At 38.7% G+C, this 27,176-nt stretch overlaps 1 protein-coding gene across 6 annotated transcripts in view; it reads left to right on the top strand.

The window, feature by feature from the left end:
- Positions 1-27,176, top strand: part of LOC127881860 (kinesin-like protein KIF20B) — a 113,444-nt gene that overhangs the window by 23,211 nt on the left and 63,057 nt on the right. For 5 of the 6 annotated variants that reach the window (XM_052430029.1, XM_052430030.1, XM_052430026.1 and 2 more), the window contains exons 6-17: positions 2,934-3,042; positions 5,008-5,241; positions 13,935-14,046; positions 14,472-14,543; positions 14,894-15,040; positions 22,053-22,218; positions 23,264-23,366; positions 24,277-24,386; positions 25,097-25,236; positions 25,864-26,032; positions 26,238-26,375; positions 26,648-26,740. In XM_052430029.1, coding sequence (XP_052285989.1) covers positions 2,934-3,042; positions 5,008-5,241; positions 13,935-14,046; positions 14,472-14,543; positions 14,894-15,040; positions 22,053-22,218; positions 23,264-23,366; positions 24,277-24,386; positions 25,097-25,236; positions 25,864-26,032; positions 26,238-26,375; positions 26,648-26,740 — 1,593 coding nt within the window. Of the gene's footprint in view, positions 1-2,933; positions 3,043-5,007; positions 5,242-13,934; positions 14,047-14,471; positions 14,544-14,893; positions 15,041-17,905; positions 17,975-22,052; positions 22,219-23,263; positions 23,367-24,276; positions 24,387-25,096; positions 25,237-25,863; positions 26,033-26,237; positions 26,376-26,647; positions 26,741-27,176 lie in introns of those variants that run through there. The other variant, XM_052430031.1, reaches the window with a different exon arrangement.

Here is a 27,176-nt window from a genome sequence, read left to right as displayed (position 1 = left end):
ATTAGTCAGTGTAAGTACCTTAAATACACATGGTAGCATCGCTTAAGTGACTTTCAATGGTCAATGCGGGGAATCTGGTGGTCAGATTTGAGAAAAAATGGCCGCCGATGCCTCGATTCGATGGAGAAATTGAGTCTTCATACAGGTACATCTACCTTATTACTTACTTGTTAGCTCACCTGAGCGATAGCTCGAGGTGAGCTATTGTGATCACTCAGCGTCCGGCGTCCGTCCGTCCGTATACAAATTTGTAAACATCTTCTTCTACTAAACCATTGAGCCAATTTCAACTTAATTTCATGTGGAGCATCCCTAGGTCATGGGACAAAAGAATTGTTAAAAAAAGTTTGATCACATAACCAAGATGGCCGCCATGACCATATATGGTAAAAACCTTAAAAAATCTTCTTGTCAGAAACCGCTCATCAGATTTTCAAAAAATTTCACAGGGATGACCTTTGAGGGCTCCCCTGAAAAAGTTGTTCAAAGAAATTTGATTCGTCAAAAAACATGGCCGCAGGAGCTCGTTGAACTTTGCATGTTTATTCGTTTTTGCCTATTTTGTGAAAACTTTCAAAAATCTTCCACATTTTTTGTCCGATCCTTTCCAAATTTGCACAGTGTCTTTATATCAATGAGGACACAAACCCTACAAAAAATGAGCATTATTGGTCCATGAAGTACATAATTACCTCCCCTTGAATTGAGAAAATGGTGTTTATGCAATAAAGTCCAAATTTTTCATCCAATTCTTTCCAAACTTGTAAGGATTTAGCATGGTTCAAACAAGGGAAACAACTACGGTTTATGCATGTTCTTTTTATTACAGATTTGCCTCCCTTTAATTCATTCAAAATCTCATTTTACAGCAGAGATTCCAAATCTGACCTGTAAATGAGCCCCATATTTACTGCTGGTGCTATGTTACCTTTTCCCATTTGATAATTCTTAAGTATTGGTCTTGTAATGCTGCTACTGCTACTGCTACTTCTACTACTACTACTACTACTACTACTACTACTACTACTTCTACTACTACTTCTACTACTACTACTTCTACTACTACTACCACTACTACTACAACTACTACTACTACTACTACTACTACTACTAGTACTACTAGTACAACTACCACCACCACCACGTCTACTATTACTACTTCTACTACTACTGCCACTACTACTACTACTTTTACCACTACTACTACTACTACTACTGCCACTACTACTACTACTACCTAATACTACTACTACTTCTACTACTACTTCTACTACTACTTCTACTACTACTTCTACTACTACTACTACTACTACTACTACTACTACTACTACTACTACTACTACTACTACAACTACTATTACTACTACTACTACTACTACTACACCACCACCACCACCACCACCACCATTCACAGTGACAAAAAACGTATTCACACAATGGCTGCTACTACAACTTATAGCCCATATAGGGGGGCATGCATGTTTTACAAACAGCCCTTGTTTCTATGGGATTTTAACCACAACTGTTCATGTTTATCTCCGACACATATTTTTAGGTCACCTGTCATGAAGTGACACAGTGAGCTTATGTGATCGTGTGATGTCCGGCGTCCGTTGTGCGTGCCTGCGTGTGTCCGTGCGTCCGTCCGTCAACAATTTGTTTGTGTAGATAGTAGAGGTCACAGTTTGCATCCAATCTTGATGAAATTTGGTCAAAATGTTTATCTTGATGAAATCCGGTTTGGGATTGTATTTGGGTCATCTGGGGTCAAAAACAAGGTCACTAGGTCAAATAATAGAACAACCTTCTGTAGACAATAGAGGTCACAGTTTTCATCCAATCTTTATGAAATTTGGTCAGAATGTTTATCTTGATGAAATCTGGGTTGGGATTTTATTTGGGTCATCTGGGGTCAAAAACTAGGTCACTAGGTCAAATAATAGATAAACCTTGAGTAGACATTAGAGATCACAGTTTTCATCCAACCTTTATGAAATTTGGTCAGAATTCTTGATGAAATCTGGGTGGGATTGTATTTGGGTCATCTGGGGTAAAAATCTAGGTCAAATAAATAGAAAAACCTTGTGTTGACAATAGAGGTCACAGTTTTCATCCAATATTTATGAACTGTGGTCAGAATGTTTATCTTGATGAAATCTGGATTGGGATTGTATTTGGGTCATCTAGAGTCAGGAACTAGGTCACTAGGTCAAATCATAGAAAAACATTGTGTAGACAATAGAGGTCATAGTTTTCATCTGATCTTAATGAGTCAGGTGAGCGATTCAGGGCCATCATGGCCCTCTTGTTTTTCATCGGATAACGCCTATCATAGGGCCAGCCAGAAGCGGTTCAGGAAATCGCAAAATATTCCATGAGTTATCTCCACACTCATACCAACCAGCGGAAAACGGTTGATACTCGCTGAAACCGCTTCCGGTTGGTCCTATGATAGGCGTTATCCGATGAAAAACAAGTAAGTAATAAGGTAGATGTACCTGTTTGAAGACTCAATTTCTCCATCGAATCGAGGCATCGGCGGCCATTTTTTCTCAAATCTGACCACGTGATTCCCCGCATTGATGGTGATAAAACATCTTCTGAAAATTGAACACTGAAATCTTTAATGTCACACTTCCATGAAGACTTTTTCATATGAGACCATATTCAATTAAAGCTTTCCTAAATTTCCTTTTTTATATTAAAAGCTTTCTGGATAAGGCCCAGAACATTAACTTGCATTTGTGCAGAAATATGTTGTTGTTTTTTGTAAATATTAGGTTAAAGCTTTGGTGCAACAACCTCAAATCCCTATTTCTACTAAAGACGGGCATTTGAAACTAGCTTGAATGTTTTTCAGTCTTTTCTATTCCATTTGAAAATTGCATGATTTGAATGTGTTTATGTTCTGCATGGCTGCATGTTTATCACAGGATATGGATGTGATGAGCCTGCTTGGAGACGATGCCTCTGATATCTCATCAGCCACAAACAGCACAGCATGCTCAGAGGGATCAAACATGTCCTCATTGGCAGGCAAAGGTGTGTGCTTTGTGTTATTAACTCAATCATTCCATCAGTTTTGTAAACATGTTATTTGTATAAAAGCCCCATAAACACTCAAAATCAAGGAATATTTTGTAAAATGAAGTCAACCAATTAAAAAGCCTTGTTCCTTATAGCAATTGCTAAATTTTCAGTGCTAAATGTGGTCTGGTTACTTAAATTTAACGAGAAACAAAAAATGCTAGTTTGTATTTTTTGTATGACAATATATTCCATGTGAATCTCCCGCGACAATATTTCAACATTTATGAGCGAACGTGAGATTGGCTTTCGCGTTCGTTGAAATGCTGAAATGCCAAGTTATGAGTTAGTTTCAAAACTTAGATTTTGCATCAGTGCATATATATGCCTTTTTGGTGTTTTGGCATCTCTCAAACGTGTTGATTAGGGTGCTCCCAAAAATATTAGGGATGGCATCGAATACCAATATCGGTATTCGAATGTTCGCAAATTCATTCAATCGAATATTCGAATATTCGCATAAAACGGCTGGATTGATTTTACCATGTTATGTGTTAATTTCCATTGGTTTGTAAGTTATATCCGTTTACTATATACGAGGCTGTTTATTAACGTTGCTATCTAAAAAAAAATGTACGCTGTCGACTAATACTATGACCGATACTGTGATCGGGCACAAATAGAATGAAAAACATCGTGTCATAGAATTTTATTTTTTATTGATTCCACAGATTTGTAGCAGACCGCGCCTATGTAAAACTAAGTTTACACACATTACACGTTGCGGTCTTCTTATCCTCAGACCGTGTATAGTATTCCATACTGCAGAAGGGGCTGGTGGCATTTTCAGATTTGAATTATGATTCCTTGATGATTGTTTAGTTTATATCATCTGTTCCTTTTGAGTAATTCACATATTTAAATGTCTGTCCAAACTGTGATCACAAAAACTAAATTATTATTCGCAAGTAAATTGAAGCCCTTAATTGGTACCTAATTGACAAACAACAGTTCGGGCCCTTTCTTATATTAAGTATATTGCATTGCACGATTTGAGTTATTCACACATTTTAATGGCTGTACATACTGTGATCACAAAACTTAATTATTATTCGCCAGTCAATTGAAACCGTTAATTGGCACCCCATTGGCGAAAGCAGTCGGGGCCTTTCTTAGAGCGTGTATATTGCATTGCGCAATCAACACTGATACGGGCCGGGTTATCAGTTTGACACGAAGAACGTCACGTCAAACATGTTACTCCCAGATGATTTCGGTTGCTTTTAGTAAGCGGATCGCAGGTCATTAAATATTGGTGAAATTACGGTTGTATAAAAATGCGAATATGCGAATATCATTTTTATTATTCGAATGCTGACCATTCAATCGAATATTCGAATATTCGAATAATTTTGCCATCCCTAAAAAATATGAAAGTACATTGTTCTTCATCCCTCCATAACATGATGCTAGTAAGAGAGAAGCTGTAAACAAACTTATGCAAAAAAAATAAAACATGTAGGACTTGATTAACTCTGTAAACAAAATTATGCAAAAAAATAAAACATGTAGGACTTGATTAACTCTTTTTAAGTTTTAAATACAATCTGCATTGAATATATTGAAATTTCATATTTTTGGGAGGACCCTATGTTGGTATCCCCCGCCATAGGCGGAGGGATATTGTTTTGGCGTTGTCCGTCCTTCCGTCTGTCCGGCACTTTTGTGTTCGGAGCCATATCTTAGAAGTGCTTTGGCGGATTTCATTCAAACTTGGTATGAGTATATATATGGATAAGAGGATGATGCACGCCAAATGGCATTGTACACCATCTGTTAATAACGGAGTTATGACCCTTTGTATCTTTAAAAAATGCTTTTTTAGTGTCAAATTTTACACTTTTGTGTCCAGAAGCATATTGGCGGGGGATATCAATTCAATGAATTTGCTTGTTACAGTTAATATCGACTGTTATTCAGAGTTTATGGACTGTAGCCAGCAGCTGTTTCTGGACCTTGAGCAGCGTGTGCGTGAGGAGGGCAAGGTCAGCGTAGACGAGCAGGGGCAGGTCAAGTTCTCGGTATGGGTCAGCTTTGCTGAGATCTATAATGAGCAGATCTACGACCTCCTGGTGCCCATAGCCAAGAAGAAGAATGCACGCAGACCTTGTCTGAAACTCAGTGAAGACAAACATGGGTCTCCATATATTAAAGGTGCAACTCTAAGGACTCTTTGTGCATAGACACTGTCTCTTTATTTTGGTCTACATTATCAATTTTTAACCAGGTTTTCCGAAGGAAAAAACTGGTTATTAGATTGGCGAATGCGGGCGGACTGGCTGGCTGGTTGGCGGGCGGGCGGAACAAGCTTGTCCGGGCCATAACTTTGTCGTTCATTGTGAGATTTTAAAATCATTTGGCACATTTGTTAACCATCATTAGACGGTGTGTCGCGCGAAAAAATTACTTCAATATCTCCAAGGTCAAGGTCACACTTTGAGTTCAAAGGTAAAAAATAGCCATAAATGAGCTTGTCTGGGCTATAACTATGTCATTCATTATGAGATTTTAAAATCATTTGGCACATTTGTTCACCATCATGGGACGGTGTGTCGCACGAAAGAATCATGTCAATATCTCCAATGTCAAGGTCGCCACGACTAAAAATAGATTTATTTTAAAACAAACTTACAAAGGGGGTTTATTTTGTTTGTTCATTTCAAAAGTTCAGTTTGAGTTGTCTCCCTTTGTCAGATTTTTTTTCACAATGAAAACCTGGTTTTGTGACAATTTTGTCCCTTGTTTACAAATAAATTATTTCTATAATCAGAAGTGGATGTAAAATCAACGAAACACAATGTATTTTCTTTTTATTTAGGTTTTGTGACTGTGTTTAAAACTGAAAGAGACAGTTTTTCCAGAATAATGATGTCATGACCTCAAATAATTTTGACTTAAAAAATTAAGTCCTTGAATGACAAATCTGTTTTATTATACCCCCACAAACAAAGTTTAGGGGGGGTATATAGGAGTGAGCTTGTCTGTCTGTCTGTCAGTCCGTATTAAGTGTCCGCTCTCTATTTCAAGTTGTCTTCACCAAACTTGGTCAGATGTTGTATCTAGATGATGTCTAGGTCAACAGGGTTTTCCACAGGCCATTTAACGGTCCCTCGCTGGGGCGCTTGAAATTTTCCGATCAGTGTATTTTTACAGTAAAAGAAAATGGAGAATGTCAAGAAAATCAAGGTTTCTATATCAGTGTATCAATATTCCGTTTGTAAAGAGCACTTGGTACCTACTTTCGCATGTAATCGCCATAAAAACCACATGGGGTCATAGATAACCCACTGATAGGTGATAGCATGACGCGCGTATCAATTATTCTAGCCACATTACACAGTCATTTATGCTGGCACGGATGTATCACAGGAAACTCTCAGGTAACTTTCCAGTCATCAAACTGTGATGTTCATCGTCCAATCAGTAACGCAAATGCTTATGAGGGCGGGATTAACTATCGGCAATTATTTTTGATTGACGTCGGGCACGAAGTAAGAGTTTATCGCAGCTTGATTAGCAAGGAGTTGTACGATTCACGTAATATAAAACCGGTAACTAGAACAGTACATTAAAGACGGTTTCAGGCATCATCATCACACCTTTTAACTGTAAACAAGTGTTGCTCATGACCCATAATTAATACGAGAAATTAATTGCAAGTGGTAAGCAATTACTTACTTGTAGCGAGTAAGTTGTGCAAATAACTCCTGGTAACAATAATGCGATAACAGTTTAATTCCAGTACATGTTTATTTCATCATGTCCATTTATAGAACTGATTAACCTTGTTTTTCTGACATTTATTAGACACGTAATGCGCTTTAACAAATAATCGTTGAATTAATTACGCACAACTGTAAATGTTTCGTTCGATTTTCAAATGAGCATTATCAATTTGTAATCCGAAACACGCTTCCGAATTTTAATGCTTACGCGACATTAACAAATTGTAGCGTCAAATAAACAGTGTATTATCCTTTGTCTCAATAAAAAGCGCGCGAAAAATATGCAGACATGTAGAACGTCGCATGGAAATTGTGGATGTATTTTGGGCTGTATAAAAACATGAACATCATGTCAGGCGATTTACGCGTGTTCTGTGGGAAAAAAAAAACGCCCTGATTGGACGATATTTCATCACATCTTTAAATAGTAACACATGCCAAAATTTATTTGATACTTAAGAAAATATGGCGATTTTTTTTTTTTTTAATTCTTGAGCACTTTTATCATAAATATTTACGAGAATTTGCTTTAAAACTGGAATATACGGGATTATCGGGTAATGAGTAGCGACTGGAAAAGTAGTAAGTATGAAGTAATAGATAGAAGGTATGGTTGATACGGATATAGACCGTTCCATAATTTAGTAATTACCCAATTATCTCCCCTGAATACTCTCCGCGTCCGCCATTACACTACTGCCAAACAACCGGTAACATATATAAGAGAGCACCGATTATTCAACGGGTGAATTTCTTTCTTTTTGTAAAACTTGTTTGTTTGTCATGCAAATTGTATGAAATAAAGTTTTTCTGCTAGAGGAGATGTTAAGTTAGTGTTATAACAGAAAAATGTTTGAAAAACGTGCATTTTTTAGGTATTTGTCTAGGAAAATAAACACGTTAACACATTAAAAAAAACATTTAATTAAACAAAATGCAATATTTATCATTTGATGATATGCATCAATCTTAAAATCGCGTATTCCTTTGCATTCCAGTGTTGAATTGCCCGTTTGTTCTGCATAATCTGATTATCTCGTTTTGATCCGATATTATCCAGACTTAACTAACAACATGGCGTCATCCCGGGGTGTCATAAACCACACTGGGTGGCAGATGACAGTCTGGTCATTAAACACAATTGATGATGCCACCATGTCTTCTCTTTCTGGTAGTATTAAGCAGTCATTTGGTTTAATATTTTACCTCCGACATACTTAACAGTTGCGTTCATTAGATATGTTACATATAGTACAAATTAAAAGTTATGTCCAATATAGAATATCAGAAATTGTACACCGTAAAGATACTAGCCCGTTTAATCCCTGGTTTAATTTATGAATAAAAAGTATTTGATAATTATAAAATTTACCTAAAAACATAACATTTAAAGGGATCTTTTCACGCTTTGGTAAATTGACAAAATTGAAAAAAGTTGTTTCAGATTCGCACATTTTCGTTTTAGTTATGATATTTGTGAGGAAACAGTAATACTGAACATTTACCATGGTTTAATATAGCCATTATATGCATCTTTTGACGATTTTAAAACCTAAAAATTATAAAGCGTTGCAACGCGAAACGATTGAATAATTTGGAGAGTTCTGTTTTTGCCGTTAAATTTTGTGAAACTACGAAGATTGCTAATATAAGGTATAAAATACGTCTAGCATGTATACTCAGCGGAATAGCTCAGTAGGCTAAAGCGTTTTTACTTCAGGACTCTGGCAGGACTCCAGGGGTCACTGGTTCGAAACCTGGTCCGGGCAATGTTCTTTTCCTTTTTTAATTTTATTCTTGATTTTTTACTGGAGCTTTTACTATCAAAAGTTTACATTTATCAATATAAAGCATTTAATGAATAAGTTAAAAAAATGCCAAAATCTGTGAAAAGGCCCCTTTAACGTATTTAGCGGGTATCGGTTAATTAAAACTACGTCATTTCGTATGAAGATTTAATGTTACGGCAATGCACGAACGACATCATAAAACAAGAAATTACATTTGACACCAACGGGGGTAAATATTGTTTAAAAAAATATTAATATAGATATATGTGTGTTAAAATGTTAGATATTTGCCACTCATACTCACTAGTAACGAGTTTTCAATATACATGAATACACAGTTCAAATTGCATCATGTAAAGTTGTGTTTTTCAGTTGTTTTATATTCCTCAATAGCGTCATTCTCTGTACAAAACCCATCAAATTAAAATTACATGTTAATACTGTCATGCACTTCGCTTTTAATAGGGCTTTGTAGTACGTTTATTTTCAATGCACCCCTTATACTTTCTATTACTCCCGTGTTTATCACACTAACGTACTCATGCCATTCATAATTATATTTTTATAATCAGATGTATTACTATTGTAATTTATTGAAGCTTTTCTGCAAAAAATATTACGGCTTATGCATAGAGCTCTTTGTTGTGTCAAATTGTCGGCCTTTCAGTCTTCAGATAATCTTTAATTTGATGCTTATGCCGCGTTTTTTAAAGTTGCAAATAAATGTATTAATAAATTCGTTTGGCGCTTAATAATATATTTTTGAAATATTATTTAGGTGTTTTTTTCAGAGTTTTTTTGTGTGGATTAATTGACTTAACATTTGGTGTCGTTATCCATATTTTTTGCGTTACTTCAAAGACCTATAAAATACATTTTTTAGTATTTTTTAGCTTTATAGCTGTTAATTATTCACAGATGAAAATATAGATATATCACATAGATCACATTCTCTTCATCTTCCGAATAATCGTCAAGATCAATATCACTCTCTCATAATAAAAAGCTCGTTTTTTAACGTGACAAAATTCCATAATTAAATATAAATCCAAACCACAATTTTTTATCTTTGATATCAGTTAGAACAAGAAAAATAAAGGAAGGCGTATCAAAAATATCATACTTAATATAATATGTTATGATTTTGGAATGTAGATTTTTACCACATGAGACCAATTACAAACAATTAGCGGTAATTAATTTCGCGAGAATCTTTAATAAGTATTAATTAAAATATAAATTGCTTGATGTTGCGGCTATTAAAATCAACACAACAATACATGCGTGAATTGTTTGTGAAACGTTAAAAGTAACAAGTCTTATCAAAGACATAGTATGAGCCACTGAACCGGCAAATTTTCGCCGATGATTACCACTTGATTACAGATATAAAAAAAACAAATACACGAAAGCATTTTAAACATTTTATTTGTAACAATCAATCTCAACTTCAAACAATCATTTAAACAACAAAAATGTGATAATCGCCTCACATTAATTCATTAAGTAATTTATTTATCCGACAACGGTTAAGCGGGTATTCTCTACGTTTTTGGCTTTTGGAATCGCAGTCTCGCACCAGTTAGCAGCAGTGTAATGGCGGACAGTCACGTGACTGACAATATGGCGGCGGTCAATTTATCGATTATGGAACGGTCTATATAAAGGAATTGATCGAGACGGGATTATGCGTATCTATGCGGGAAAGGGTAAAATATAAATAGTCACTTAAAATTTATTTGATACAATAGAAAAACGGCAAGGTTTGTGTTAAAGAATCAATTGAGAGCTTTTATCGTCAGTATTAACCAGAAAGTGATTTATAAAATCGGAATAAACGGGATTATTGGGTAATAAATAGAAACTTGAAAAGTAGTAAGTATACAGTAATAGAGTCCGGTTGAAACGGATGTCTTTGGGACTCGTTCGAGTCGGGATTTTACTATCTCTGCAGAAAAGTTTGAAAACAATTAAACAATATATTATATATTTTTAAATGACTGGGGGATTTTCTTGAAGAGTCATAGCGCACCAAATGACTGCTTTTGACGCTGTTTTTATTTGAGTTATAACACACCACTGAACGTCAATTGACACGTTAAATTCCCAAACCACCCCTATCAACCCCGGGGCGCCCGACAAAAATCCTGTGGAAAGCACTGGTCAAGTTTGAATATGGGTCATGCCGGGTCAAAAACTAGGTCACTTGGTCACTTTGTGCGTTTTAAACATTGAGCATGGTGTCCGCTCTCAAATTCAAGAAGTTTTCATCAGAGCTTCACCAAACTTGGTCAGAAGTTGTATCTAGATGATGTGTAGGTCAAGCTCGAACATGGGCCATTCCATAGGGATCCGGCACCAAAAAAAATCGTATAATTGTGAAATATAATATATAGACAAGGGGTTGAACATGCCAAATAGGCAGAATGTCACACATTCAACAAAAGTTCAAATTACAAAGTCATTATCGTTTAAAATTTATAAACCTATATATAAAATTGTAGCTAAACATCATCTGCAAACGTTGGCAAAAAAAAAATTGCCTCATTTCAGCCGTTTAAGAATAACAAAGTGAAACATCGGGTCAAAATCGACAGTTTTCGCTAGGTAAGACAAAAACCAGCACTCCGATCTAACCATAACCCTTTGTCTAAATGCGTGCTTACAAACAATACTTTCTCAGTTTATCGGTTTACATTGATGAAAAAGAGTTAAATAAACAACTTGCCCCTGAAAACTTATTCCAATACAATCAGAATGAGGAAGTATTTTTCATTTAGTTACATCCATTCCGTGAAAGTAATCAGCGGTCGCCATTTGTCAAAGCGTCGTTGTTGTTGATTGTTCCTGGCTCTGTCAGTGTAATTCACTGCTAAGCTGGGCTCAAGAGCATGAATGGCGACTATCGTTTTCAAGTAAATAAAATAGGGTTTAAACAGTTGTTGCAAAGAAAATATAAACTTTTGGAATTAGTTTTAAGGGGTAAGTTGTTTATTTAACTATTTTTCATGAATGTTAAGCGACAAATTGTGATTGTTTGTTTGTAAGCACGCATTTACACGGATGGTTATGGTTAGATTGGAGTGCGGGTTTTTGTCCTACCTAGCAAAAACTGTTGATTTCGTCTATTTTGTCAGTTTGTTATTTTTGTACGGTTGAAATGGACCAATTTTTTTTTTGCCAACATTTGCAGATGATATTTACAGTACAGGCAATGTGTACTTTTACAAAAACGCGTGTCCGCGGTGTTTAATTTTCCCGATGGGTGACATTTCGCGCGGGTGTGGGGGGGGGGGACACGCTACTGACCGCGGTGTTCGGCCGAAATTGCCGCGATTGCACGCTATCGTTAATGGGAACACCCGTGATCACCGCGATGCTGCGCAGCCACCGTAAACACCTGTCTGCGAGGGTCATTCACACTTTTTAAATGTACATGTACAAAATAAAATCATATACTTCATGTACATGTAGATATTATGTGCACATTTTTTATGTGTACTTAAACTCGGGCAGTACATTAAGTCGGAAACTAAAACTTAAGCGTTTAGATGATCAATACGATTAACTTTGATGGTGTTAATCAATGCAAATGCCCTTTTTGTTTTCACAAAATTGGGTTTCATTTTTCCCCTTTTCCAGAAAATGACTTGTACATGTTGCATGAAATCTAACTATAGCGTGTTACAGCATGTTTGATTTTTATTTTATTCAGATGAAATGTCAATTCCAAATCATTCGCGAGCTACCCTGGTACTTGAGAAGAAATTCACTACGAAACTTTAAATTGAAATTAAAAGATCCCAATGTTGTCTGCGCTACGAAGATTTTGTGTCAAAAATAAATACACTCACGCCAATTTTCGCGCGCTTTTTATGGTTCAGAACAAAGAAAATGAAAATATCATGGGCATATATACATGTATTTATTTGTGGCTACAATTTGTAACAGAACATGAACTCTACACAACGTGCACACTAGGCGTCAGGTGATTTACGAATGTTCGAATACACCTGTTCTGATTGGGTGCTTATTTCTTCAAATCTTTAAATAGAAACATATGCAGAAATTCATTTCATAGTTTAGAGATATGGCGAACATTTGTGATTTTTGCATTTCTATCACACTTGCATGAAATCGGAAATCTCGGGATTATCGGGTAATGGACAGAGACATGAATTTTTGCATGTATGCGGTAATCGATTGTGATTGTTCGTAATCGTTGTTAATTTTTTAGTCACCAAATGACACCTATAACATTCAAACGCACGGTAGATTCTTTCTGCAAATTGGTACCGACCTATGTTTATGTTCAATTATTTTATTTCTAGCGAACACGATGAACACTGCGTTAGATATTATGGGTCCGCGGTGATTCGCGGTGTCCACCTCATGGAAAACGGCCCCCGCGAATATTTGATCTGAACACCCATCGCGGGGGTCGTTTTGTAAGCGAACACTGTAAAATGAACACCGCAACCAGTGGCGTTTGTCAAAGTACACGTTGCCTGTACTGTAGCTACAATAGTATATATAGGTTTATTAATTTTAAATGATAATGACTTTGTAATTTGCACTTTTGTTGAATTTTTGACATTCTGTCTATTTGGCATGTTCAGCACCTTGCCTATGGGCCATGCTGGGTCAAAAACTAGGTCAGAGGGGTCACATTGAGCATGGTTTCTGATGTTTTTTTGTGAAGACAACATGCAAAATTGATGCTTTGTCAAAAATTGTGTAATCCTAATGCCTTGTTAAATGGAAAATGAACAATTCTAGACCTGGTTTTCAAAAAAGTTAATATGCCCCCGGATCGAAAGATCGGGGGTATATTGTTTTTGGCCTGTCTGTCATTGTATGTGTCCATGTTTGTGTCCCAAAACTTTAACCTTCTTCATAACTTTTGCAATATTGAATGTAGCAACTTGATATTTGGCATGCATGTGTATCTCATGGAGCTGCACATTTTGAGTGGTGAATGGTCAAAGTCGCCGTGACGTAAAGGATATGGTGTCCGCCTAGCGACCGGGAGGTCACGGGTTCGATCCCCACCGTTGGAGTGTTCTTTAGAGCTCACCCAAAGACACCAAGTACTGGTTCTAGGCCAAGGAAACGGACTCGAGAGCGTTTATATGAGCCTTAGGCTTTCGATGCAATCGAGCTAAAATAAATAGGTTTAAACTAAAGGTCAAGGTCATCCTTCAAGGTCAAAGGTAAACAAATAAATCAAAGCAGCGCATTAGGGGGCATTGTGTTTCTGAGAAACACATCTCTTGTTAGATTGGGTTATCATCACTTTCATCATAAACAGGGTCATTATCATTTCTTTCAGATTTGAAGTACATCCATGTTGGAAGTGCTGATGAGGCATACAAGTTGTTGACTATTGGCCAGAGAAACCTGCAGAAAGCATGCACAAAAATGAACCAAAACTCCTCCAGGAGGTAGGAAGCATTCAACCTGAACATCACTTGTAATTACAGTCTGGAATTCACACTTGTCTGTTTTCCCATGCAAGTACAAATTTAATCAGGCAAACAAAAAATTATATTATGATTGAACCCTAAAGAATGAAATAATATGGCCAGAATTAATGGATTATGAAATGGCAGAACATTTCTTAACATAATTATTCAATATAAGTAGAAAACAATAAAAACATTTGTATTTGCGACAGTATTTTTAAGTGGATAACATCTCATTGATTTTCTTATCTATAGAAAAGATTTGTTTTGTAATGTGAAAATGCCAGAGTTCTTACAAATTTGTCTATTGTTAACAATGATGCCTGCTAGAAATTTCCATTAATGATTTGCATGGCTGCTATTCCTGTGTCTTGTGAAAAATTACTATTTATCTTGTATTTCAGTCACTGCATTTTCAACATCAAAATCCTACGGGTTATTGACAAGGACAATCCTCATGTTGCGAGAGTGAGCATGTGAGTATCATAACCTAGTGTTGTTGAGGCCCCGCTTGGGTGGCATATGGCACTGTTTTCATGAGGTTTTTATGCAACACTTTCAGATATAGATATGATTTTTTATATGCTAGTCTGCAAACATGGCCTACGTATAAAATGCGTGGTCGTTTGAGTACATTGATTATTGGAGAAGTTATGGGCCTTACACTTAGAAATTTTCTCTAAAATAACTGTGTGGCTTCAAAGCGCAGTAGATTATTTTATAGTTTTGTTTGTTTTTTAAGCTTTCTTTTAGATAGAATGCTACTGCTATTTATTGGTGGTATTCTGTAAATGATTCTGTGACCTGCCCTATGTTGGTGTTTCAGGTTGACGCTGTGTGATCTGGCGGGGTCTGAACGCTACAGTAAGACCCAGAACACTGGGGACCGATTGAAGGAGGCCGGCAACATCAACACATCCCTGCTCACTCTGGGCAGATGTATCGAGACACTCAGATATAACCAGGCTCACAAGTAAGTCTCTGCTCACACTCGGCAGATGTATCGAGACACTCAGATATAACCAGGCTCACTAGTAAGTCCCTGCTCACTCTGGGCAGATGTATCGAGACACTCAGATATAACCAGGCTCACAAGTAAGTCCCTGCTCACACTGGGCAGATGTATCAAGACACTCAGATATAACCAGGCTCACAAGTAAGTCCCTGCTCACACTGGGCAGATGTATCGAGACACTCAGATATAACCAGGCTCACAAGTAAGTCCCTGCTCACACTGGGCAGATGTATCAAGACACTCAGATATAACCAGGCTCACAAGTAAGTCCCTGCTCACACTGGGCAGATGTATCGAGACACTCGGATATAACCAGGCTCACAAGTAAGTCCCTGCTCACACTGGGCAGATGTATCGAGACACTCAGATATAACCAGGCTCACTAGTAAGTCCCTGCTCACTCTGGGCAGATGTATCGAGACACTCAGATATAACCAGGCTCACAAGTAAGTCCCTGCTCACTCTGGGCAGATGTATCGAGACACTCAGATATAACCAGGCTCACAAGTAAGTCCCTGCTCACACTGGGCAGATGTATCAAGACACTCAGATATAACCAGGCTCACAAGTAAGTCCCTGCTCACACTGGGCTGATGTATCGAGACACTCGGATATAACCAGGCTCACAAGTAAGTCCCTGCTCACACTGGGCAGATGTATTGAGACACTCAGATATAACCAGGCTCACAAGTAAGGACACTGCTCACACTGGGCAGATGTATCTAGACACTCAGATATAACAAGGCTCATAAGTAAGTCCCTGCTCACACTGGGCAGATGTATCGAGACACTCAGATATAACCAGGCTCACAAGTAAGTCCCTGCTCACACTGGGCAGATGTATCGAGACACTCAGATATAACCAGGCCCACAAGTAAGTCCCTGCTCACACTGGGAAGATGTATCGAGACACTCAGATATAACCAGGCTCACAAGTAAGTCCCTACTCACACTGGGCAGATGTATCGAGACACTCAGATATAAACAGGCTCACAAGTAAGTCCCTGCTCACACTGGGCAGATGTATCGAGACACTCAGATATAACCAGGCTCACAAGTAAGTCCCTGCTCACACTGGGCAGATGTATCGAGACACTCAGATATAACCAGGCTCACAAGTAAGTCCCTGCTCACACTGGGCAGATGTATCGAGACACTCAGATATAACCAGGTTCACAAGTAAGTCCCTGCTCACACTGGGCAGATGTATCGAGACACTCAGATATAAACAGGCTCACAAGTAAGTCCCTGCTCACACTGGGCAGATGTATCGAGACACTCAGATATAACCAGGCTCACAAGTAAGTCCCTACTCACACTGGGCAGATGTATCGAGACACTCAGATATAACCAGGTTCACAAGTAAGTCCCTGCTCTCACTGGGCAGATGTATCGAGACACTCAGATATAACCAGGCTCACAAGTAAGTCCCTACACACACTGGGCAGATGCAGCGAGACACTCAGATATAACCAGGCTCACAAGTAAGGACACTGCTCACACTGGGCAGATGTATCGAGACACTCGGATATAACCAGGCTCACAAGTAAGGACACTGCTCACACTGGGCAGATGTATCGAGACACTCAGATATAACCAGGCTCACAAGTAAGTCCCTGCTCTTACTGGGCAGATGTATCGAGACACTCTGATATAACCAGGCTCACAAGTAAGTCCCTGCTCACTCTGGGCAGATGTATCGAGACACTCAGATATAACCAGGCTCACAAGTAAGTCCCTGCTCACACTGGGCAGATGTATCGAGACACTCGGATATAACCAGGCTCACAAGTAAGTCCCTGCTCACACTGGGCAGATGTATCGAGACACTCAGATATAACCAGGCTCACAAGTAAGTCCCTGCTCACTCTGGGCAGATGTATCGAGACACTCAGATATAACAAGGCTCACAAGTAAGTCACTGCTCACACTGGGCAGATGTATCGAGACACTCAGATATAACCAGGCTCATAAGTAAGTCCCTGCTCACACTGGGCAGATGTATCGAGACACTCAGATATAACCAGGCTCACAAGTAAGTCACTGCTCACACTGGGCAGATGTATCGAGTCACTCAGATATAACCAGGCTCATAAGTAAGTCCCTGCTCACACTGGGCAGATGTATCGAGACACTCAGATATAACCAGGCTCACAAGTAAGTCCCTGCTCACACTGGCCAGATGTATCGAGACACTCAGATATAACCAGGCTCACAAGTAAGTCCCTACTCACACTGGGCAGATGTATCGAGACACTCAGATATAACCAGGCTCACAATTAAGGACACTGCTCACACTGGGCAGATGTATCGAGACACTCAGATATAACCAGGCTCACAAGTAAGGACACTGCTCACACTGGGCAGATGTATCTAGACACTCAGATATAACCAGGCTCATAAGTAAGTCCCTGCTCACACTGGGCAGATGTATCGAGACACTCAGATATAACCAGGCTCACAAGTAAGTCCTTGCTCACACTGGGCAGATGTATCGAGACACTCAGATATAACCAGGCCCACAAGTAAGTCCCTGCTCACACTGGGCAGATGTATCGAGACACTCAGATATAACCAGGCTCACAAGTAAGTCCCTACTCACACTGGGCAGATGTATCGAGACACTCAGATATAACCAGGCTCACAATTAAGGACACTGCTCACACTGGGCAGATGTATCTAGACACTCAGATATAACCAGGCTCACAAGTAAGTCCCTGCTCACACTGGGCAGATGTATCGAGACACTCGGATATAACCAGGCTCACAAGTAAGTCCCTGCTCACACTGGGCTGATGTATGGAGACACCCGGATATAACCAGGCTCACAAGTTAGTCCCTGCTCACTCTGGGCAGATGTATCGAGACACTCAGATATAACCAGGCTCACAAGTAAGTCCCTGCTCACACTGGGCAGATGTATCGAGACACTCGGATATAACCAGGCTCACAAGTAAGTCCCTGCTCACACTGGGCAGATGTATCGAGACACTCAGATATAACCAGGCTCACAAGTAAGTCCCTGCTCACACTGGGCAGATGTATCGAGACACTCAGATATAACCAGACTCACAAGTAAGGACACTACTCACACTGGGCAGATGTATCGAGACACTCAGATATAACCAGGCTCACAAGTAAGGACACTGCTCACACTGGGCAGATGTATCGAGACACTCAGATATAACCAGGCTCACAAGTAAGGACACTGCTCACACTGGGCAGATGTATCGAGACACTCGGATATAACCAGGCTCACAAGTAAGGACACTGCTCACACTGGGCAGATGCAGCGAGACACTCAGATATAACCAGGCTCACAAGTAAGTCCCTGCTCACACTGGGCAGATGTATCGAGACACTCAGATATAACCAGGCTCACAAGTAAGTCCTTGCTCACACTGGGCAGATGTATCGAGACACTCAGATATAACCAGGCCCACAAGTAAGTCCCTGCTCACACTGGGCAGATGTATCGAGACACTCAGATATAACCAGGCTCACAAGTAAGTCCCTACTCACACTGGGCAGATGTATCGAGACACTCAGATATAACCAGGCTCACCAGTAAGTCCCTGCTCACACTGGGCAGATGTATCGAGACACTCAGATATAACCAGGCTCACAAGTAAGTCACTGCTCACACTGGGCAGATGTATCGAGACACTCAGATATAACCAGGCTCACAAGTAAGTCCCTACTCACACTGGGCAGATGTATCGAGACACTCAGATATAACCAGGCTCACAAGTAAGGACACTGCTCACACTGGGCAGATGTATCGAGACACTCAGATACAACCAAGCTCTCAAGTAAGTCCCTGCTCTCACTGGGCAGATGTATTGAGACACTCAGATATAACCAGGCTCACAAGTAAGTCCCTGCTCACACTGGGCAGATGTATCGAGACACTCAGATATAACCAGGCTCACAAGTAAGTCCCTGCTCATTCTGGGCAGATGTATCGAGACACTCAGATATAACCAGGCTCACAAGTAAGTCCCTGCTCACACTGGGCAGATGTATCGAGACACTCGGATATAAACAGGCTCAGAAGTAAGTCCCTGCTCACTCTGGGCAGATGTATCGAGACACTCAGATATAACCAGGCTCACAAGTAAGTCCCTGCTCACACTGGGCAGATGTATCGAGATACTCGGATATAACCAGGCTCACAAGTAAGTCCCTGCTCACACTGGGCAGATGTATCGAGACACTCAGATATAACCAGGCTCACAAGTAAGTCCCTGCTCACACTGTAGTGTTTTATCCAGGCGGTTTTAGCGTGGCGCGGCGCCACGCCGCTTTTTTGAAGCGCCTCGCTGCCCCTTTCAAAGCAAATCAGCACCACGCTGCCCTTTTCAAAGGCCGCCGCCCTGTTTTCCGCCGTGCGCGACCTTATTGATAACATCTTAATTGCCTCTTAACCAAGCTTCTAAGCCGACTATTATCAGCGAAGATTCGCGCGGTTGTGAATTCGTCACGCGTGAATAACCATGTGTCAATATCAATCGATAATTTCAGTGGCTTTGTAACACTAATCGGTCCGGATACAATCGTGCACAGTTACTTAGGAGACTTGATGAAAACCTCGATGTTATTCACGTGGAAATTGTGCATTTCATGCATAATTCAGTTATATCAAAACATTTATTTTTACGCGTAATTAATATAAAAAAAACACAAGTTGTATCTGTAAAATATTGATTTGATTTCAATTTAATGCAAAACAGTTTTAAGTTAATAAAAATTAATTTTAAACAGGGCTTGCACTAAGCGGCGTACGGCCGTATATTACGCCCGATAATTGTTTCCATACGCCGATTACAAAACCCCATGACGTCCACTGTTCTTCCTGAAAATTGCAACCCGTGACATATTAAAGCTGTCGATTAAAATAACGCTCCGCCTCCTATCCAATACAATTGGCACAGGCTCACAGTAGATGTGTGTTGATGAATTGTAGCAGACGACAATCTTAACACGTTTGCTGTTCACGGTTAGGCAGACCGCTCTTAATTGGAGCACGTGCTTGTTTATTGTCACGATGTTTTGATTACAATAACGTGTGAATGTCGGCAAAGAAGTTGATACCCCGTCTTGGACCCTGTTTGGCCAAAAGTTGTTAATTGTTGTAACAGTAGAAGGCCTGCACCATTGGTTCAATTAAGAACATTATGACCCGTTTGTAACTTGTCAAAATATGTTAATTGGCAAACAAAGATATGAATTTTACAAAAATATTGAACTTGTACCAATTATCATTCGTGTTTAGAATGTCGCAACGTACGCTTTCCGATTTTGGCATTCCACTTTCGACCAAACGTAAATTAGAAATTGATGCAAATTGCTTCGTAAGCAAAACAAGTTTATATCGGAGACCAATTAACGTGTATTGAATTAATTGACAATGAACAAAAGACAGAACGGCGCCGTTCCTAGTTACACTTTTTGCGAAATAAAATGTACATAATACAACACGTGGTCATGAAAGTTCAAAGTGAAAACAATACCCGTTTACAATTTTATGCGGCAACACTTTAATTTTAGTACATGCATATTTCACCATGTCATTTAACGCTTTAAATATAAATAATTGTTTAAGAGGGTAACTCATTTAACAGTATTCTAAGACTTCTTTGAAAAGCTATAGTTTATATAAGATATATATCCTATGGTGTTTAAACTTGTTTTTTGTTACTACATGAAAATATAAAACACATAATATATACATTCTGGACTTTGTTGGTTTAATTATTCAACAATAAATCTCAAAACTATACATACAATGTTTGTGTGTAACAAAGCTTGTTATTAAGTCACTTTACAGATATATTTGTGCCCTTTTTATGGATGTCGCGCGCTAAAGTGCCCTTTTTTGAAATTTTGCACCACGCCCCTTTTCCTTCCTGTATAAAACACTACACTGGGCAGATGTATCGAGACACTCAGATATAACCAGGCTCACAAGTAAGTCCCTGCTCACACTGGGCAGATGTATCGAGACACTCAGATATAACCAGGCTCACAAGTAAGTCCCTACTCACACTGGGCAGATGTATCGAGACACTCAGATATAACCAGGCTCACAAGTAAGTCCCTGCTCACACTGGGCAGATGTATCGAGACACTCAGATATAACCAGGCTCACAAGTAAGTCCCTACTCACACTGGGCAGATGTATCGAGACACTCAGATATAACCAGGCTCACAAGTAAGTCCCTGCTCACACTGGGCAGATGTATCGAGACACTCAGATATAACCAGGCTCACAAGTAAGTCCCTGCTCACACTGGGCAGATGTATCGAGACACTCGGATATAACCAGGCTCACAAGTAAGTCCCTGCTCACACTGGGCAGATTTATCGAGACACTCAGATATAACCAGGCTCACAAGTAAGTCCCTGCTCACACTGGGCAGATGCAGCGAGACACTCAGATATAACCAGGCTCACAAGTAAGGACACTGCTTACACTGGGCAGATGTATCTAGACACTCAGATATAACCAGGCTCACAAGTAAGGACACTGCTCACACTGGGCAGATGTATCGAGACACTCAGATATAACCAGGCTCACAAGTAAGGACAGTGCTTTACTGTAATAGGGGAAGAAGTATCTGAAATGAATATGCTTGATCAGTTTACCGCGCTGCTACTGTGAAGTTTATTTTTATAACCCATATGCCAGAAGGGCGATATTGGAGTCACCATTGTCAGTTTGTCTGTTGGTCATTTTGCCTAATAAAATCAAGCAGACTACTTTAACATTTCTCAAGGAATTAAATCAAAACCTTAAGTTTTTAAAAACCAATAAGTGGTATTGTGCATGACAATTCTATAATCCCCAGTGATACATGGATTCCTTAGTTATTAGCCCTTGATAAAAAATGTGGGATGGTATGAGTCAAGATTTACAGAGCTAAAATCTTTTTTTAAAGATTTAATTCTAATTTTGGTCTCATCACAGGGATCAACAGCGAATCATACCGTTCAGAGAGTCAAAGTTGACGAGGTTATTTCAGAACAACTTCTCGGGTCGGGGGAAAGCTGCCATGATTGTGAATGTAAACCAGCTGTCAACCATGTTTGACGAAACCATGCATGTTTTCAAATTTTCAGCTATTGCTAGCAAGGTAAGATTTAATAATGTCAAATCTATAGTAAAAGCAATTTTTTATTTATAATTGTTGAAGGGGGAGGGGGGGCTGGGTCATTTAGCTGTCATAAAGTGGAGGTCTATTTCAATAACCATCCAATTTCAGGGCCTCTCATTTTGCACTTTTTACCGCCGAAAATCGGCGGCTTCCCCCATGAAAAAAGTATTCTTTTTTCCCCCTTTTCAGCTAAAAATTCCCCCTTCAAAAAAAACAATTTTTTTTTTTTTTACTTTTATACCTATGTTGCCAGCTGGTATTGTGCTACTAACCTTTGATTAAATGTATATTTATGTAAATCACATTAAAATATAGCAATTTTAGGTGTTGAATGGTTGGTGGAAAGATTCCCCTTTTGGTCCAAAACGACGCGAAATTCCCCCTCATGAGGGATGTGGGTGGCTTCCCCTGGCGGCAAGAGAGGGCCCTGAATTTCCACCTGGCATCTCAGAGTTTTGCAATGAAAAAAAACTTGAAAATTTTTTGTTTCCATGCCCCATCTTATTCAGTTTTCATGGCTTCTTTGACTTATTTTTCTGGAAATATTTGTTTTGATGGAATGGGGGCCAAGTTTGATAACAAGCCATTTTATACGAGGCACTTCAGAAAAGTTGCCCTTTATTTATTAAAATAGGGAAATTCTATGTTTTTGCCCTCTAGCTTATAATTTAATCTTCACAAAACATTTTGGAAATATTTGTTGAAGGAGTTTGTTTCAAGAACCTGCAAAACTTTGCCTGGCTCTTTGGTTATTGTCCTTTGTTTGAACTTATAATGCAAATGTTCCTGTTTGAGCTCCCTTTCCTCATTCACTTTTTACAGAATCATCATTGAATGTGTTTGTTCCCATATAAGCCAGAAAAATATGGCATTCCATTGGATTAATTGTTTACAACAATGAACATGTGTATATTTCTGTGCATGACCTTTTGCTAGTTGTGGTAAATAATATATTAAGTTTAAATAACCTGTTTCTTAAAATGTATGTATTGGTATTTCCTTCCATCTGTACTGTTGTGTGTAGGTTGAAGTGCAACAGAAGCCAGTGTTTATCAAGCCCAAAATGCCTATTGCTGCTGCCCCGTCCTTAATACCTCGCACCTCTATCAGTTGGGCAACACCAGCAAGTAAGTGCTACATGTGCAGAAATAAGTCAAGTGACTTTCTGCCATTTTATACCTGTTTTTCACTATGTTGTCATAAAATATGAACTGATTAAATAGAGGATTTGGTAGAAAATTGATTTTTACTCGTGAGTGATCATAGAAAATAGTTATAGATTGTTTATATGATCATGAGTGAATTAAAATCAATGTTTTACCAAAGCCAACAAATTTTCTGTTTATTTTATGCTTACAGATGATTTTTTTTGTATTTTTGCTGAATAATGTCATACAATTTCTCAGTATAACAGTGAAAATTATTGTTAATTGTCACTGTTTGAAATAGTGAATTAAATTCACTGATATTTCTCTTTAAACCACCGAAAAAGCATAAAATAAACAAAACTTTCTTTAACTGCAGTTTACATGCGGGTAGGAAAAATACGAGAACTAGCATGTTTACTCTCAATGATTGTGTCATGCCAGAATCTGTTGGAGGGTAAAAATAATAGCAAGTTTTCCAGACTTATTTTCTAATAGCTTGCAGATAATGACCTGTTTTTTGTGTGTGTGTCTACCAACATGACTCACAGGTGAAGATTGAGTTTCAATGATTCTTGACAAAGTTATGGACCTTCTTTAAGATAACACTTTTTAATGATTTTGTCCTTAATGCTTTCTGGAACTGACCTAATTTTTGGTGTGTGAGCCTACCTTCATAGTTTACAGATCCAGTTCGAGTTTCAGTCCATTCCATTTTATAGTTACAGGCTGTGTTACAGACTTGACCATGTTCTCTAAAATATATAATACAGTATGGCTTCTAAGTGCAGTAGGGGGCATTATGTTTTACAAAGACAGCTCTTGTTTCTTGTTCGTATTAATTATTTGAACACATCTATAATGAAGGATCTTATTTGTTTTCTGTCTTAAGGAAACCATGGTCTGAAGCAGCATGAGGCAGAAAATGTTCCATTGCCAGATGACAGTGACTTAGAAGAGGAAGAGGAGGAGGAAAAAACTTACACACAGGAAAATATTGATGTATGTTGGTTTACATTCACATGTTATGCCTTTTTCTATGTAATATAACTATTTATAAAACTTGAACATTTTTAATATAGCTTTCTGAGCAGTTTCATTGGCTACTGTTTGTTTGCCTGATTGACCAATAGCAAAAGATATTTTGCTGAAATGACAATTCTAATATAAGTGACATCGCGCAATATAAACAACCTTTTTGTTTTATTATGATGTGTAGGTATATATTAGTTGTATTTGGTGATTTAAAATGTGATAAAAGAGATCTCACACTTACATTCATTTCATACCATGCCACAGGCTCTCTAGCTAAGAAAAGTCCTGAACTTTGCAAAAAGCAGCTTTGAATTGTATGTGTTGTAACCACTATTATTTGAAAAGCGTTATTGCAAGCTAATTTTCATGCAATTACTCCGATGATGATGTCCATCCTTGCTCTCCGAGGCCAATCCAGGTGACCATCCTGGGCTGTTGAAGTGACACTGGCTCCCAGGGGTACAAGGGACACGTGGTCTCATCCTGGGACTGAGGAGTGATTCTGTTTGCTTTATAGGCTAACTTTCATTCAACATACCATCCATGCATGTTTAGCACTATTTCAGATCTAATGTAAGCCCAGAGCAAGAGTGTCAGTGTGCTTGCCTAGTGCTGACTTTATTGCATTGTGTTCTCCTCTATAGCTGACTGTATGTCTATGTTTGTTGTGTGTACAGGAGCTGCTGGAGATCATAGAGCAGCTACAGGGTGACCTGCAGAGTGAGGTGCACACACGCTGGAAGCTGGAGAAGCAGATACGCACTGAGGTGTGCGCTGAGATGATGAGGCAGTTCAGTCAGATAGAGGAGGAGCACAGGTACTGCTCTCACAGTAAACCACACTGTTGCATGGAGTGTTTGTTTCTCCATTTCAGCTGATAACCTGGTGAATGTCAAATGAATTTTACAAATAGTTATGAAATTTGTTGGATCTACATACATATAAAAAGTTTACTTTAACACTGTCAAGGGGATAGGGCACTTTCAACCCCTGAGGCGGTTCTTAAATCACCCCCATAAAATCACACCACCCCTTGGCACATACAAATATCCCAGACCGTGCAGAAAAGTGGCTTGAGCATTCTTTAAACTCCCATAATTTTTGGCAAAAACAAGATTTTTCAGAAGGTATGTGATTAAAATGAATTCCTGTCAACATTAATAAATAATTTCTGCGTTTGCTTAAGTAATTTAACCATGTAAATGAATTGTTTGAGGTGCAGTTTTCTTTCACCAATTACCCAGTAACTCATTGGAAAATTGGAACACGGACTTAATATTGTGCACAATCCTCTTTAACACTGTGTATTTGATACTTATTGTTAATAAAATGAATGCCTTTGTTTGCGATTTTATTTGAGTATTCACACCAGTATGCCTCTGATCTAAAGATCCTTTTGAAGTGACCAAATTGAAAGTCCAATGCTGGTATATTGCCATTTCAGTGAGCGTATTCGTCAGCGTGAGGTGCGTGCCGAGGAGCTCAATGAGAAGCGTATCCAGATCATCCTGAATGCTGAGCGGTCGAGGAGGCAGGCCCTGGAGGCCACCAATGATGGGGAGGAGGAGTGGGTCTCCAGTGTCTACCTGCACCAGGAGAGACTCAAGAATGAGGTACAGACACAAAAATACCGCAACCATGCTTTGTTGTTTTATGCCTCCAGTAGGGTGGCTATATCAGTTTCTCTGTCCATCTGTTTGCATTATGTTTCCAAACGCATGCAAATACACTTTCCATGGTATTGTGTTTGAAAAACACAGCTCTTGTTTGCTAAAGATTTTTCTAACACAAGTACAAAGATGATTTGTGTGTTTGCAGCAAAAAGACAGTACCATACGAGAACTGCGTCAGGAGATAGAGAGGCTAACGTCCCAGAGTGTTGGAGCTGTAACAGAAGGGAGTGAGAAGCCAAAAGGGTTAGAGCTGGACACTCAACTAAAGGAGCAACTGGCAAAGGTCTGTACTCGCAGGGGTCCCTTTTCACGCTTCTCACAAAATTCATGTGGGTAATGTAATACTGATCAGTATTATTCTGGTTGATTTAAGCTTGTAACTAAGTGTTATAGTGGTGAACTCCAAAAGTGTTAAGAAACTGTTAAATGTTTTAAAATGTTAAATGGACGGCCTTTAAAGAAGTTGATTTATCAACAATTTCAATTGACCAGTTTCTGAAGTCTTAAAACAGTATGTTTCTGTGTTCATTTCACCTCTATTGTCTCCATGGACAGATTGAGGAGGAAAGGCAGGCTGCAGAAAGTCTGCGTAGGCAGCTGCAGGAATACACGGACCATATCACTAAACTGGAGCAGAAACTAGCACAGGTAGGCAATAACATGGTGGAACAGCAAACTACTGTGTAGAGGCCATACAGTACTTCCTGATGGCAGTATTGTATTCAGAGTTAAAAAATACTTTTAAAGGACAAAATCCCAATTGAATTAGTAAATGTTTCTGTACTTTATGGTGATGCAAGTTTGTATACAGTATTCAGGTACTCATTGGAGTTGTATGGGCCGATTTGTATAGGAAAAAAGCATATTGCTGCCATGACAAATGAACAGTTTCATCTTATTTTCAATTCAAATGTCAGTGCTTAAACATTTCAAAATTATATAATTTTTGTTAAGATACTTTTTTTTACCAGCAGACAATTAAGTAGATAGTTAAACATATTAATATATATCATTCAGTTTATAATTACCTTAGGTTGGATGGATTTATTGCATTTCAATTATGAATGTAGGTAGCTTACATGCA

The sequence above is a fragment of the Dreissena polymorpha genome, chromosome 5 (genome assembly GCF_020536995.1).
Source record: "Dreissena polymorpha isolate Duluth1 chromosome 5, UMN_Dpol_1.0, whole genome shotgun sequence".
In the NCBI taxonomy this organism is placed as follows: domain Eukaryota; kingdom Metazoa; phylum Mollusca; class Bivalvia; order Myida; family Dreissenidae; genus Dreissena; species Dreissena polymorpha.
Note: the sequence above shows the minus strand (reverse complement) of the source record. Positions and strands in the feature narration are given on the sequence as shown.